Source organism: Eurosta solidaginis, chromosome 2 (assembly GCF_040869045.1).
Source record: "Eurosta solidaginis isolate ZX-2024a chromosome 2, ASM4086904v1, whole genome shotgun sequence".
NCBI lineage: Eukaryota > Metazoa > Arthropoda > Insecta > Diptera > Tephritidae > Eurosta > Eurosta solidaginis.
The window spans coordinates 286,515,698-286,530,488 of record NC_090320.1 but is presented as its reverse complement, the minus strand read 5'-3'; the positions used below and the strand labels follow the sequence as shown (position 1 = coordinate 286,530,488).

The following is a 14,791-nucleotide window of genomic DNA, read 5'->3' as shown; positions in this document are numbered from 1 at the left end:
ATGACACACAAAGCCAAGCGAAGGGTTGTGCTAAGAGCGGAGTTTCTACCAGCGCTGACCGCTGTGCCGTCAATATTTTGTGGCAATGTTGCGGGGAAAAGGACCTGGTTTTCTCATATTTTAATACTTCAAAAATTTCGTTTTGTAATTTTGTTGCGCAACACTGTACACGAATGGATACAAAACCACAAGCACACCCATACACCTGCATCATATGTGTATATGTATAACGTAATATGCACCACACAAAAATCCATTCATATTCAATCAAACTCTACCCGTCCGCTGGTTTCATAGCAATCTATCGCATTTCTCTAGATGATCTCTTTCTTTCATGTCTCATTTACACTTTCTCTTTTTTCCTACTTTATAGGCACTGGTGCGCGGTGTCAAAATGGTGGCGAATGCATTGAGGGTCCCGGCTTGGAGTTCTCATGCGAATGTACAGCTGGCTGGCATGGACGTATCTGTCAGGATGAGATCAATGAGTGCGAATCGGCGCCATGTCAAAATGGTGGAGTGTGCGTTGATAAATTGGCCTCGTATGTATGCGCTTGCCCAATGGGCTATACGGGGAACAATTGCGAAGAAGAGATACTAATTTGTGCGGACAATCCATGTCAGAATAATGCACTTTGCTTGATGGAAGAAGGTATCCCAACGTGCTATTGTGTGCCCGATTATCATGGCGAAAAATGTGAATATCAATATGATGAATGCCAATTGGGCCCACGCTGCATGAATGGTGGTGTGTGCATTGATGGTGTTGACACGTTTTCATGTTCATGTCCGCCGCTACTAACAGGAATGTTATGCGAGTGCCTAATGATTGGCGAGGATTCGTTGGATTGTAATTATACGTTGACTATATCGACAATGTCGCCGACAACAATGGTAAGACCAATAGCAGCCGCAACAACAACGCCGCCTGCAAGTACAATGGCGACAACAACAACAACAGCAGTGACACAGCATGGGGCTACATTAATAGCAACAACAACGGCAGCGACGACGACGGCTGTTGAAGATACAAATGGTGCTGCTACAGTGTCCACTTCTGCTAAGGGAGCGGTGGGAGAGGTAGAGGAGGGTGCGGAGAAGGTAGATGAAGATGTTGGTGCAGGTGCAGAGGAAGTCAAACCACCGCCAGAACATGTGACAACTGCAAGTAGCGTTATTCCGATTTCTTCAGAAGAGAAAACACAACCAACCGAAGCATCGCATTCGTACACTGTAGAGTCAGGTGATACTTCATACTCTTCCGAAGGCAGCGCATCAGCGGAGTTGGGAACTTCAGATGAATATATTACAGTCACAAAATATGACACGATCAGGGGTCACGTCGTGGACACAACCACAGCAAAGGCAGCAATCAGCGGCGCAGATTCCGGTTATGTACCCGCCTCGAAAAGCGTAGACTCCGAAGAACGTCCTATCATAATATACTCCACGCGTCCACCATTCAAGCATTTTGTTACCACCATAGAGACCACTTACTCCATCGACTACTCGACAGCACGTCCCGCCTATCGCCCAACACCGACTTTATTCTATCCCAGCAGCACGATGCACCCTAGCAAACATGTGCCCACCGAGTATCATGATTTTAGTGAGCATGTAATTTCAACAACACCACATCGCATTTGGAGTGACAAGAGTGGTGTTAGCACCACAGCTGCACCCTTCTTCACCGAGTATCCCGAGGTGATGTCTGTTACAACAACACGTTACAAGGATATGGGTACTACAATGCGTCCCACAACCTACCAACCAGCTGTGCACTTTGGCGGCAGCACATTACCACCACATATAGGTGCTGAAACAGCAACACCATCACTAACTACGCATCATCATCATCATCATCACCACCATCATCATCATACCACACAAGCGCCACAAAGTGGTGTCGATGATGGTCACACACACCCACCGCTTACCACAGAACATACGCATTATCATCATGTCGAACATACTACGCACAGTCATCATTATCATGTGGATGAAGTGGCGCCTACCAACTTACCACCGCACACACCACCGGCTGTTGAGCTGACCACAACTACACCATTGTACACCGAAGATTTGGTTAGTCACACAACTACAACGCAGCATACAGACATCACAACAGCTGGTGCCACCACAACACAAGCAGCTGAGCACGAGGAGACCACACAACCAGCACCACCACCGCCGCCGCCATCAAAAGCAGCACCAACAGCACCACCAACAATGCCAGCGGCATTGCCGGAAACAACATTGCCTCCTGCGCCATCTACCGTGATGCCAAGCACTACACTCACTGCAGTGGTCACTTATCCATCGCCAACTGAAGCAGCACCTAGTACAAAAGCGCCAACAACTTACACAACATTACCGCCATCAACACCCACATCAGCGCAGCCTACGTCACCAACACGACCAATCTACAGCACTTATGTACCTCCAGGCATTAAACCTGTCACAGCAACAGTGTCCAGCAGTGAGGAAGTCGAAAGTGCAAATACTGTATCAACGGGCGGTGGTGAAACGGATATTGCACGTGGTGGTGCGTCACCTGTAGGCGGTGCTATAGATAATGTCACCGATGTGGACTGTATTAAGATGGGTTGCTATAATGGTGGTACGTGCGTTACGACATCAGAGGGATCAAGGGTAAGTACAAAGCGAACAAAAGAATGTTTGTAGATAACTGTGTGTATGTTAGATCACCTCAGGCCATTAGTAATGATGTGCATTGTGCTACAAGGCCGAGCATATGTGAGATGATGAGATAGTTTTAATGGCTTTGTTGATGAGTACTTTAAGTGCTGGGAAACACAAATATCATACTGATGCTGATTTTAACATATTGTAACGGGTTTTGGGGATTTCTGATAGTTATATACCTACGCTCGAATCGCTGAACTGTTGAATAAATAACTCTCCAATATTCCGTATTTCGAAATGGTGTTTGTTAGACTACTTTGGGAGTAGTACTTCACAATCATCACGTACTTCACAAAAGCGTGTTTAAATCACACTGGTTAGTTATTCCTCAGCTTGCGTTGATTTTATACTCTCTGTTGTGTCGTTCGCATATTTCTCCTAAGGTCCAGACTTCACGAAGATAGAACAGTTCTACCGCATACTTCGTTATTTAGCCATATGCCTGTGTATGCGTGAGTAGAATTTTCTGCTCTTAGCACAAGTAGTGTATGTGAGATAGCTCTTCACTTCGAGCTGCTGCTTATGTATGTAAATGTACATAAGTTTTGCTGCTTGCTATATTTGTTTCTGCGGATATTTACTAACAGCATAGTGATGTTAATATTCGCCACACTGCCCTCAACCTAAGTTCCGATCTAAAGGCTGGCAGCGTCCAAATGAAACACTTTCATTTTGTTTCATGGTTTGCCATTGCACAGTGGTCGGTTCCATAGGCCAAAAATAAAAAAATCTAAGTGAAAAGTTTGTCACCAATGTTCGTTAGTATCTCTTATTAGAACAGCCTTTCAAAAGGTATATTTATTTTTGTTGTATTCGAACTGTACTGTTTAAGAATAGCTTCTAAAGTGAGTTTATGGTATTAGTTGGTTTTTGCAGTGTGAGAAAGTTAAAAATAAAGTGCAAGTTTAAGCTATTTAAAAATACATAAAGTATTATTATAAAAACGAATATTGAGAACAAAGGTATTTACTTCATTCTGAAATAATTTTAGTGTCTTCAGCTTGTTGTGTTTTTTTTTTTTTTTTTTTTTTTTTTTTTTGTTATTTTAAATTTCACCAGTGCCTTTATTATTGTTTGATATGATGACATTGATATCATCGGCCTAAACACCCGCGCTGTTAGTTCTGCTTACTCCAAACTGGAAAAAGAAGCGGTAAAGATGGTTTTATGGTGAATGAGGACAAAACGAAGTACCTGCTGTCATCGAGCAAAGAGTCAGCGCATACGCGCCTTGGCAACCACGCGACTGTTGGCAGCCATAATTTCGAAATAGTAAAAGACTTCGTTTATTTGGGAACCAGCATCAACACCAGCAACAACATCAGCTCTGAATTCCAGGGAAGAATCAATCTTGCCAATAAATGCTACTTTGGACTAGGTAGGCAATTGAAAAGTAAAGTTCTCTCTCGGCGAACGAAAATCATACTCTACAAGTCCCTTATCGTACCCGTCCTGCCATATGGGGCAGAAGCATGGACCATGACAACAGCAGATGAAGCGGCTTTGGAAGTGTTCGAGAGAAAAGTTCTTCGAAAAATTTATGGACCTCTACGCGTTGGCGATGGCGTGTACCGAAGAAGATTTAATGATGAGCTGTACGAGCTATACGCAGACATCAACATAGTACAGCGAATTAAAACGCAGCGGCTGCGCTGGCTAGGCCATGTTATGCGAATGAGAGATGATGCTCCGGCCAAGAAAGTGTTTCTTTCGGAACCCGCCTATGGAAGTAGTGGTAGAGGGCGGCCCCCACTCCGTTAGAAGGACCAGGTGGAAAACGATTTAAGCTCCCTTGGTGTGACCAATTGGCGCCGGTTAGCGGAGCGAAGCAGCGACTGGCGCGCCTTGTTGGACGGCCATAACCGTTTAGACGGTTAAGCGACAATTAAGTAAGTACTTTATTATTGTTTACTTGCTCAAATATTTCAATTTCAGCTAAAGTTTTAGTTGGGTTCCTCACCGATTCTCACGTTGAGACTCATATCTTATTATTAGCCAAGGTTATAAGATTCTAAAGTGTTAATATCAGCTGCCACTTTCTGCCACTAACTAATTTTTGCGACAGTTTTCTGATAGCCTCAGCCTGATAAATTATTGTCGTATGTTATATGCGCTGACATGTAACATACGACATTATTTTATCCAGTCGGCGATATGCAAATGTAAAATTTTGTGTGTGTTTGTTGTTTTGTTATTGTTATGTATGCAAGACCCTTTAATAACTTTAATTTCTTTATTTAATCATATTAAACATTGTATTTGCGATAGACACATCTTACCACTTTTCCCCCACATCTACTTACTTTTTGTATGCATGCGGTGAAGGTGGGTGGTTGCGGGTCGGTATGAAAGTATCACCCGCACCAATTTTATGGAAAAATAATTCTGACATATTTGTAAAGCCGTGGCCAAAGCTTCACGTTGATATCTCAACTGGAAGTATTTTTGGCCACCAACTCCATATAAGACCGACCACTGTGCATTTGTTTGTATGAGACAAACTACATAGTTGAACCGTTTTACAACTTTGTATGGGCCTTCCGATTTACTGAAACTTCGGCAACAAAGCTTTCTCTCGTTGTGGACTGTATAACAGCACCATATCCTTCCCGAAAACCTTCCGAATTAATTGCTTTATCGTATTTGGCTTTCATTTTGTCATTCATAACTTTGTTTCGTTGTCTTACAAGATCGTGTATTTCCCTCATCTCTTCATCAAAGACACCAAACTCTGGATTGGTTAAACTCCCGCTCTTTAAGTGTTGATTTTCCTCCGAAGGTCAAGATTAGTTCCTTAAAATCCCGTTTCGGTATACTCATAAAGAACTTTACTATATCCGTGGTCCATACCTTGACCTTTGGTATCGTGGCGATGACCGCTCCATTCACCGATGTGAACCGTGCGTCAGTGACTTCTTCCCTTAAGTTAGAGTTAGTTGTTCCGCATACACCAAGCGCGAGTCTCAGCTCTTTCATTGGGTACTTTACCATCCTTTTTTCCGCCTGTGACCCTTTCTCTCTGGAGTGGGACTCACAAACGCACTTCTGCAGTTATTGATCTGTTAACAGGCAGCACTCCATCAACACCATTTATTGTTATTGTGACACTTCTCTCAATTACCTTCTAAGCACAGATTTGTTTCTTTTCACATAGATTTGCAAGGTATAGTCGGAACAGCTGCAGTATTGACCTCACGTGACGTTGTTTAAATTTTTTCGAAATTATTTAATTAAATAAATTTCGTTGGAACAGAAGCAGTCAACTTTATTTAAAAGCAGAAATATTTTGCATATCTTTAATTCCTTTTATATATGTGCAAAAATCTCTGCTCAATTTATTATTCTTTTATAGAAAGCAGACAATATTTCAATGGATAAATTAATGTCAATAAATTAATTGTTCCTGGTCTATTCAACATTTGCAGTACTTACTTCTTTCGTTTAAGCGATTGTCATAATTAATTATTATTAATTGTGAATATGAGAGGGGGTTTATTTTATTCAACTAATTACATTGGAAATTTAATTAACGTTTATTTTACAAATAACAAGGCTATCTTAAAATATACAAATCACGTGTCACTATGTTTGGCGCCATTGGACTCCTAAACTACTGAACCAATTTTGAATTTGTTTTGCACCCCGTGTGTAGTTAGACCTAACTTGAAATATAGGGTAGGTTATATCTCAGTTTATATTCGCAATATTATTTTATTGCAAATTTTTTATTTGTTGATACGCAATAACAAAATGTTACGTATACGCAACGGCACTCACATTTTCAGGGGTCCGGATATACTTCCGTGTAGTTGGTTGGTGTTTAATTAAACAACGTGCTGATCCATAAAAAATATTATAGCGAATGATATCAAGTATAGCACATCACCAGGCCCGTCCAGAGGGGGGGTTTCGGAGGGAGCCCGCGATTTAGAGGTACTATGACATTTTTTTTAATTCAGGAGAGTCTTTAGTTGTTCCATGTGCAATTTTTAAGCCGAATTTCAAAAGCAACGAAAATCTGCATTTCGTTTTAATATTATAGTGAAGTGTGAAAAATAAAAATCTATGTATATAAAAAGAAAGGCTAAAATGTATGTTAGTTGGTCGCCGGTGTTTGAAGAGATGCGTCGGTCGATTTTGTTCATACTTTCACGCAAGTTGCGTAAACCTCACGCGGTGGTTACTACATAGGTTTGGTTGCGACCCGAGTACCCCTAGAATGTGTTTATAGAATATGGATATCAAATGAACGCTGTTGATGAGTGCTTTGGTACAGACGGTTCAGCTTATTAAAATGTTTGCAGATTGGCCAAATTAGAGCAGGACAACGTCTGTCGGGTCTTCCAGTTTACATATGAAAACTGAAACAATAAAAGTGGCTTTGGTTCATAAAAAGAAGAGAACCAAGAATGACCGGTTGATGATGAACTAATTAAATATCGAAATAGTGCACACCACATTTAAAGTTCATTCAACGTTTCAGGAGTTTTGAAAGTATCATGAGAAGGGCATGCATATAAGGCAAATTTATTCGTAGATGTTTCCATTCATTGTATTGACATTACGTATGCGCCACGGAGGCCCTACAAGCAAATGTGTCTTTCAACCAGGTGCACTGTTTTGGGGCTTTGCAACGAACCACGAACCGAGCCGAACTTATTTCAAAATCCAAAAACCGAACCAAAAACCACCAGAAACGGCAAATTTGAGTTTCGGATAGATTTAACTTACTTAGGTGATATCGTAGACCACCGCGTCCCGTATAGTACCCAGTGAGAGTTCTTAGATCCTCCCTGCATAGTTTAACGAATTTGGCTGATACTTTCCTAACCGGAAGTATAAACAGTTTGGTCTGTCTTTGCCCTGGGCAGTCAATCCAGTGACGTCTGAATTTTTAAGTTTCTCAGTTACTTATAGTTTCCCTGTTGTGTAGTTTTGTAAGTCAACTAAAGAGCTCTGGATCATAGAATTCTTCTATAGCACCCTGCTTTGCTATGTAATCTGCATGTGCATTACCTTCTTGTTCCTGATTTCCGGGAATTCATCCCAACAAAACTTTGTTTTTGGTTCCCAGGTCATGAAGGATTTCAGTGCAGTCATCAACTAGTTTAGATCCAACTGTGTAAGATTTCAAGGCACGCAGGGTCGCCTGGCTGTCCGACATAATGTAGATGCTCTTCGATGTTGAGCCCCCCGCAGACGCTTTCTACCACAGACTTTTATTGCATGGATTTCTGCCTGAAATATGGTGAGGTAGCATCCCATTAGTATCGATTTCTTGAAGTTCGACCCATAGATGCCAGCTCCCGTTCTTCCGTCATCGAATTTCGATTCATCCGTGAACCAGACCTCTGAGTCAGGGACGTTATAGGGATTCCCTCTTTCCCAGTAGGTCCTACCCACAATGGACACTACATTAGGGGACATTACGTCACGCAGTTGTAATTTGGGATTCCCTATGAATTTTCTTATTACTTTCATATGCCCTCTCAGGTTTCCTGGCTTCAACTCCGAAATATTTGGAAGTCTTAGTGCGACTAGTGTTGCCTCTTTCTCTATCAGATATTGATAGACAATCCTTTGGTATCGCACCACCTCTCTTTGGTGCGAAGGGCTTGTTGAGTGCGATCTGATGTTGCTTACACGTACATTCCTGCGATGCAAATAAATAGGTCATGTACATACCCTTGTGTGTCAATTTCCTTGTTTTTCATTAACTGAAGGATGTCATCTATGACCAAACGATAACCACCGCCATTCCTTCGATTCCATATCGAAAATTTAGAAGCCAGAGATTGTAGCCCGCCTCTATCTTTCTAGGGTGGCAAAAAGACAAGTTCGAGACTAGCACGCTAAACCATGTTCGCCCACAGCTTGGGTCCAGGCGTAAGCAAGTTGCCGTAGCGTTTGCCTTCTGCGACGAGGCTAGTTTCGAGCAGTCCAATGCTCGTACGTCACACGGAAAGCCAGCTATGGTAATCAACAGGGTCTGCGTAATCTGAAAACCAGTGAATATTCCAATGTGGTCGTAATACTCTCCTGGTCCCAATGATCGAACAGGCTACCCCTGAACTAGAAACATAAAGCAAACTACAAGAGCTCTACAAACAAGTAAGGAAGGCTAAGTTCGCTGAGAGCTTTGGAGACAAACTAAGAGAAAATCACCATATAGGAAAATGAACCTACGATAACCTTGGAATGTGTTTGTATGACATTGGTATCAAATGGAAGGTAATAAAGAGTATTTTAAAAGGGAGTGGAGCATAGTTCTACAGGTGGACGCCTTTTCGATAAATTGCCATAAAGGTGGGCCAGAATGTGTTTGTACGATATGGGTATCAAATTAAAAGTGTTAATGAGTATTATAAAAGGGAGTGGGCCTTAGTTCTATATGTGGACGCATTTTCGAGATATCGCCATAAAAGTGGACATGGGTGGCTCTAGAATGTGTTTGTATGACATTGGTATCAACTTAAAGGTATTAATGAGGGTTTTAAAAGGGAGTTAACCTTAGTTGTATATGTGAAGCCGTTTTCGAGATATCGGACCAAGGTGACCCAGAACATCATCTGTCGGGAACCGCTAATTCATTTATATATGTATACCACGAACAGTATTCCTGTCATGATTCCAAGGGCTTTGGATTTCGCCCTGCAGAAATTTTTCATTTTCTTCTACTTAATACGGTAGGTGTCACAACCATTTTACAAATTTTTTTCTAAAGTTATATTTTGCGTCAAAAAACCATTCCAATCACCATGTTTCATCCCTTTTTTCATATTTAATATAAAATTATGGCATTTTTTCATTTTTCGAAATTTTCGATATCGAAAAAATGGGCGTGGTCATAGTTGGATTTCGCCCATTTTTTATACCAAGATAAAGTGAGTTCAGATAAGTACGTGAACTAAGTTTAGTAAAGATATATCGATTTTTGCTCGAGTTATCGTGTTAACGGCCGACCGGAAGTACAAACGGTCGACTGTGTATAAAAACTGGGCGTGGCATCAACCCCATTTCGCCCATTTTCGCGGGAAAGAGTTATCGTCATAGAAGCTATGCTCTAACCAAATTTCACAAGGATTGGTAAATTTTTGTTCGACTTATGACATTAGAAGTATTCTAGACAAATTAAATGAAAAAAGGCGGATCCACGCCCATTTTGAAAGTTTCTTTTATTTTTGTATTTTGTTGCACCATATCATTACTGGAGTTGAACGTTGACATAATTTACTTATATACTGTACAGATATTAACTTTTTTTTTTTAATTTGACTTAAAAAAAAAATTTGTTTAAAAGTGGGCGTGGTCCTTCTCCGATTTTGCTAAATTTTTTTATGCATACATATAGTAATAGGAGTAACGTTCCTGCCAAATTTCATCATGATATCTTCAACGACTGCCAAATTACAGCTTGCAAAACTTCTAAATTACCTTCCTTTAAAAGTGGGCGGTGCCACGCCCATTGTCCAACATTTTACTAATTTTCTATTCTGCGTCATAAAGTCAGCCCACCTACTAAGCTTCATCGCTTTATCCGCCATTGGTAATGAATTTTCGCAGTTTTTCGGTTTTTCGAAATTTTCCATATCGAAAAAGTGGGCGTGGTTATAGTCCGATTTCGTTCATTTTAAATAGCGATCTGAGATGAGTGCCCAGGAACGAAAATACCAAATTTCATCAAGGTACCTCAACATTTACTCAAGTTATCGTGTTTACGGGCGGACGAACGGACATGTCTAAATGAATTTCTTTTTTCGCCCAGATCATTTTGATAGAAATCTGTATCTATCTCGATTAGTTTATGCCGTTACAGGGTACCGTTATGCGAACAAAATTAATATACTCTGTGAGCTCTGCTCAGCTGAGTATAAAAAAATGATATCGCCCACCTAGATCAAAACTGCGAACAACTCGAAAAATCGCAATGCATCCATGGATTTGTTTGTTTTAAGCCTTTTCACGCCTATTGGGTATTAAGGTTTTAATAAATCGAGTAAACAGTTGGGAAAGTATTGAAATGGGAAGCCCGTTGGTATTCATATCCTTCAAGTTTCAGAATTTTGAGTTGACTCCTATTTTATCTAAGCCTGCGATATATACGAATACTGAATGCTGTTAAAAAAATCTGCAAAATTTCGCTAATGAAACCTTAGCTATTTTTATTGATACAGTATTTAACCCTAATACTCATTACTATTTTTGATATTTTTAGAAAACAAATTTCCTTAATCTTCACCTTGAATAAATGGGCAAAACTTTCCAATGGCAAAAGTTAGCAATAAAATCAAAAAAATAAAACTTGAAAAGTACATAAATTTCGACAATAAAATCATGTATAAATTCATATTAACATCTACATCTACATATATATTCATAAGATTCAATATTTGCATATAAGAAATTGAGTTTTTCTTGCATAGCGAATTTGCTGGAAACTTTTTCTTTGAGAAACTTTTAAATTGCACTTAAGCAAAGTAATTTGAAACAAGTAAGGAAGGTTAAGTTCGGGTGTAACCGAACATTACATACACAGTTGAGAGCTATGGTGACAACATAAGGGAAAATAACCATGTAGGAAAATGAACCGAGAGAAACCCTGGAATGTGTATCAAATGAAAGGCGTTAAAGAGTATTTTATGAGGGAGTGGGCCATAGTGTTATAGGTGGATGCCATTTAGGGATATAGCCATAAAAGTGGATCAGGGTTGACTCTAGAATGCGTTTGTACGATATGGGTTTCAAATGAAAGGTGTTAATGAGTATTTTAAAAGGGAGTAATCCTTAGTTCCATAGGTGGACACCATTTCGAGATATCGCCACAAAGGTGGACCAGGGGTGACCCTAGAATTTGTTTGTACAATATGGGTATCAAAAAAAAGGTGTTAATGAGTATTTTAAAAGGGAGTAATCTTTAGTTCCATAGGTGGACGCCGTTTCGAGATATCGCCATAAGGTGGGCCAGGGGTGACCCTAGAATTTGTTTGTACAATATGGGCATCAAACGAAAGGTGTTAATGAGTATTTTAAAAGGGAGTGGGCCTTAGTTCTATAAGTGGACGCCGTTTCGAAATATCGCCCTAAAGGTGGACCAGGGGTGACTCTAGAATATGTTTGTACGATATGGGTATCAAATTAAAGGTATTAATAAGGGTTTTAAAAGGGAGTGGTGGTTGTTGTATAGGTGGTCGCCTTTTCGAGATATCGCCATAAAGGTGGACCAGGGGTGACTATAGAACGCGTTTGCACGATATGGGTATCAAATGAAAGGTGCTAATGAGTATTTTAAAAGGGAGTAATCCTTAGTTCCATAGGTGGACGCGGTTTCGATATATCGACATAAAGGTGGACCAGGGGTAACCCTAGAATTTGTTTGTACAATATGGGTATCAAAAGAAAGGTGTATATGAGTATTTTAAAAGGGAGTAATCCTTAGTTCCATATGTGGACGCCGTTTCGAGATATCGCCATAAAGGTGGAGCAGGGGTGACCCTAGAATTTGTTTGTACAATATGGGTATCAAAAGAAAGGTGTTAATGAGTATTTTAAAAGGGAGTGGGCCTTCGTTCTATAGGTGTTCGCCTTTTCGAGATATCGCCATAAAGGTGGACCAGGGGTGACTTTAGAATATGTTTTTACGATATGGGTATCAAATGAAAGGTGTTAATGAGTATTTTAAAAGGGCGTGGGGCTTAGTTCTATAGGTGGACGCCTTTTCGAGATATCGCCATAAAGGTGGACCAGGGGTGACTCTAGAATGAGTTTGTACGATATGGGTATCAAATTAAAGGTATTAATGAGAGTTTTAAAAGGGAGTGGTGTGAAGGCGTTTTCCAGATATCGACCAAAATGTGGAACAGGGTGACCCAGAACATCATCTGTTGGATACAGCTAATTTATTTATATATGTAATACCTGCCAAGATTTTAAGGGTTTTTTATTTCGCCCTGCAGAACTTTTTCATTTTCTTCTACTTAATATGGTAGGTGTCACAACCATTTTATAAAGTTTTTTCTAAAGTTATATTTCGCGTCAATAAAACAATCCAATTACCTTACCATGTTTCATGCTTTTTTTCGTATTTGGTATAGAATTATGGCATTTTTTCATTTTTCGTAATTTTCGATATCGAAAAAGTGGGTGTGGTCATAGTCGGATTTCGTTCATTTTTCATACCAAGATAAAGTGAGTTCAAGTAAGCACGTGAACTAAGTTCATTAAAGATATGTCGATTTTTGCCCAAGTTATCGTGTTAACGGCCATGCGGAAGGACAGACGGAAGCCTGTGTATAAAAACTGGGCGTGGCATCAACCGATTTCGCCCATTTTCACAGAAAACGGTTAATGTCATAAAATCTATGCCCCTACCAAATTTCAAAAGGATTGGTTAATTTTTGTTCGACTTATGGCGTTAAAAGTATCCTAGACAAATTAAATGAAAAAGGGCGGAGCCACGCCCATTTTGAAATTTTCTTTTATTTTTGTATTTTGTTGCACCATATCATTGAATGTTGACATAATTTACTTATATACTGTAAAGATATTAAATTTTTTGTTAAAATTTTACTTAAACAAATTTTTTTTTTTAAGTGGGCGTGGTCCTTCTCCGATTTTGCTAATTTTTATTAGGCGGACATATAGTAATAGAAGTAACGTTCCTGCCAAATTTCATCAATATATCTTCAACGACTGCCAAATTACAGCTTGCAAAACTTTTAAATTACCTTCTTTTAAAAGTGGGCGGTGCCACGCCCATTGTCCAAAATTTTACTAATTTTCTATTCTGCGTCATAAGTTCAACTCATCTACCAAGTTTCGTCGCTTTAGCTGTCTTTTGTAATGAATTATCGCACTTTTTCGGTTTTTCGAACTTTTCGATATCGAAAAAGTGGGCGTGGTTATAGTCCGATATCGTTCATTTTAAATAGCGATCTGAGATGTGTACTCAGGAACCTGTATACGAAATTTCATCAAGATACCTCAAAATTTACTCAAGTTATCGTGTTAATGGACGGACGGACGGACGGACATGGCTCAATCAAATTTTTTTTCGATCCTGATTATTTTGATATATGGAAGTCTATATCTATCTCGATTCCTTTATATATGTACAACCAACCGTTATCCAATCAAACTTAATATACTCTGTGAGCTCTGCTCAACTGAGTATAAAAATGTTCTCTAAAAATTTTAACCTCTACAACTTTACTGAATTTTACGCAGCAAACACGCGTACATGTGCACTCAGCCGACAAAATGTTCACAAAATTTTTGGTTCAATTCACACGCCGTTCGTAACTTTGCATGATGGCATTTTTCGATACTCATTCATTATACTTTTAACTTAAAAATTATTTAAATTCAATTGGCTTTTTGACCGCCAGCATTTATTTATGAATTGATATTTTCTGATTATCTGCTTCATTTCATAACCAGTTGGCGGTAATTGCATTTATCATACAAAATATCTTTGTTTAATGCTCAGCAAAATAAGCTTTTCATACGACCCGCTAGAGCATCTGCGATGCCTACAGTTGCGAACAGAAAACTTGCTGTTTAAATTTTTATCAAATCTTGTCAATTTAGTTCTTCTTTTTTATTTTTGTTATTTTAATAAAACATCCTTTGAGTCTTTGACTGAAACTATGCAAACTAATACCCCAAAAATCGAAAAAAGTATACGAAAATGTCCACCTTTTTTATTGATTTTTAAAATTTTTTTCCAAATGGTCTTTTAGATTTTGCTCCATACATGTAAGAAAAAATCAAATAGATCTTACGTTTTTTATTTTCGATATTTTAAGCAATGAATTTTGTTACTGAAACTATGCAAACCAATCTCAAAAATGATGTGTATTGGAACGATTTTCCGTCATCCCTTGTCAAATTTGGTTTTGAGACAAACCGGTTTCGGTGTTGTGCCATCATTTGTTTCGATTTTCTTTCTGATCTGTTGTTGTCGTTTGTCCTGTATTTATAGTTCGTAGGTACATGAGTAGGTATTGTCAAAATTGATGCTTGTGTATATTTAGTTATGTGTGTTCATTTAGAACCGAGGGTGGTTTTTACTGATTGATTTGTGTGG

The 14,791-nt window shown here is 39.3% G+C and overlaps 2 protein-coding genes across 13 annotated transcripts in view; one reads left to right on the top strand and one right to left on the bottom strand.

Moving 5' to 3' along the window:
• The window catches only part of eys (eyes shut), a 457,691-nt gene that overhangs the window by 289,934 nt on the left and 152,966 nt on the right, over positions 1-14,791 (top strand). For all 4 annotated transcript variants that reach the window (XM_067768337.1, XM_067768335.1, XM_067768336.1 and 1 more), the window contains exon 5: positions 374-2,652. In XM_067768337.1, coding sequence (XP_067624438.1) covers positions 374-2,652 — 2,279 coding nt within the window. The remainder of the gene's footprint in view (positions 1-373; positions 2,653-14,791) is intronic.
• Positions 1-14,791, bottom strand: part of LOC137241108 (uncharacterized) — a 471,192-nt gene that overhangs the window by 307,561 nt on the left and 148,840 nt on the right. The window lies entirely within an intron of this gene.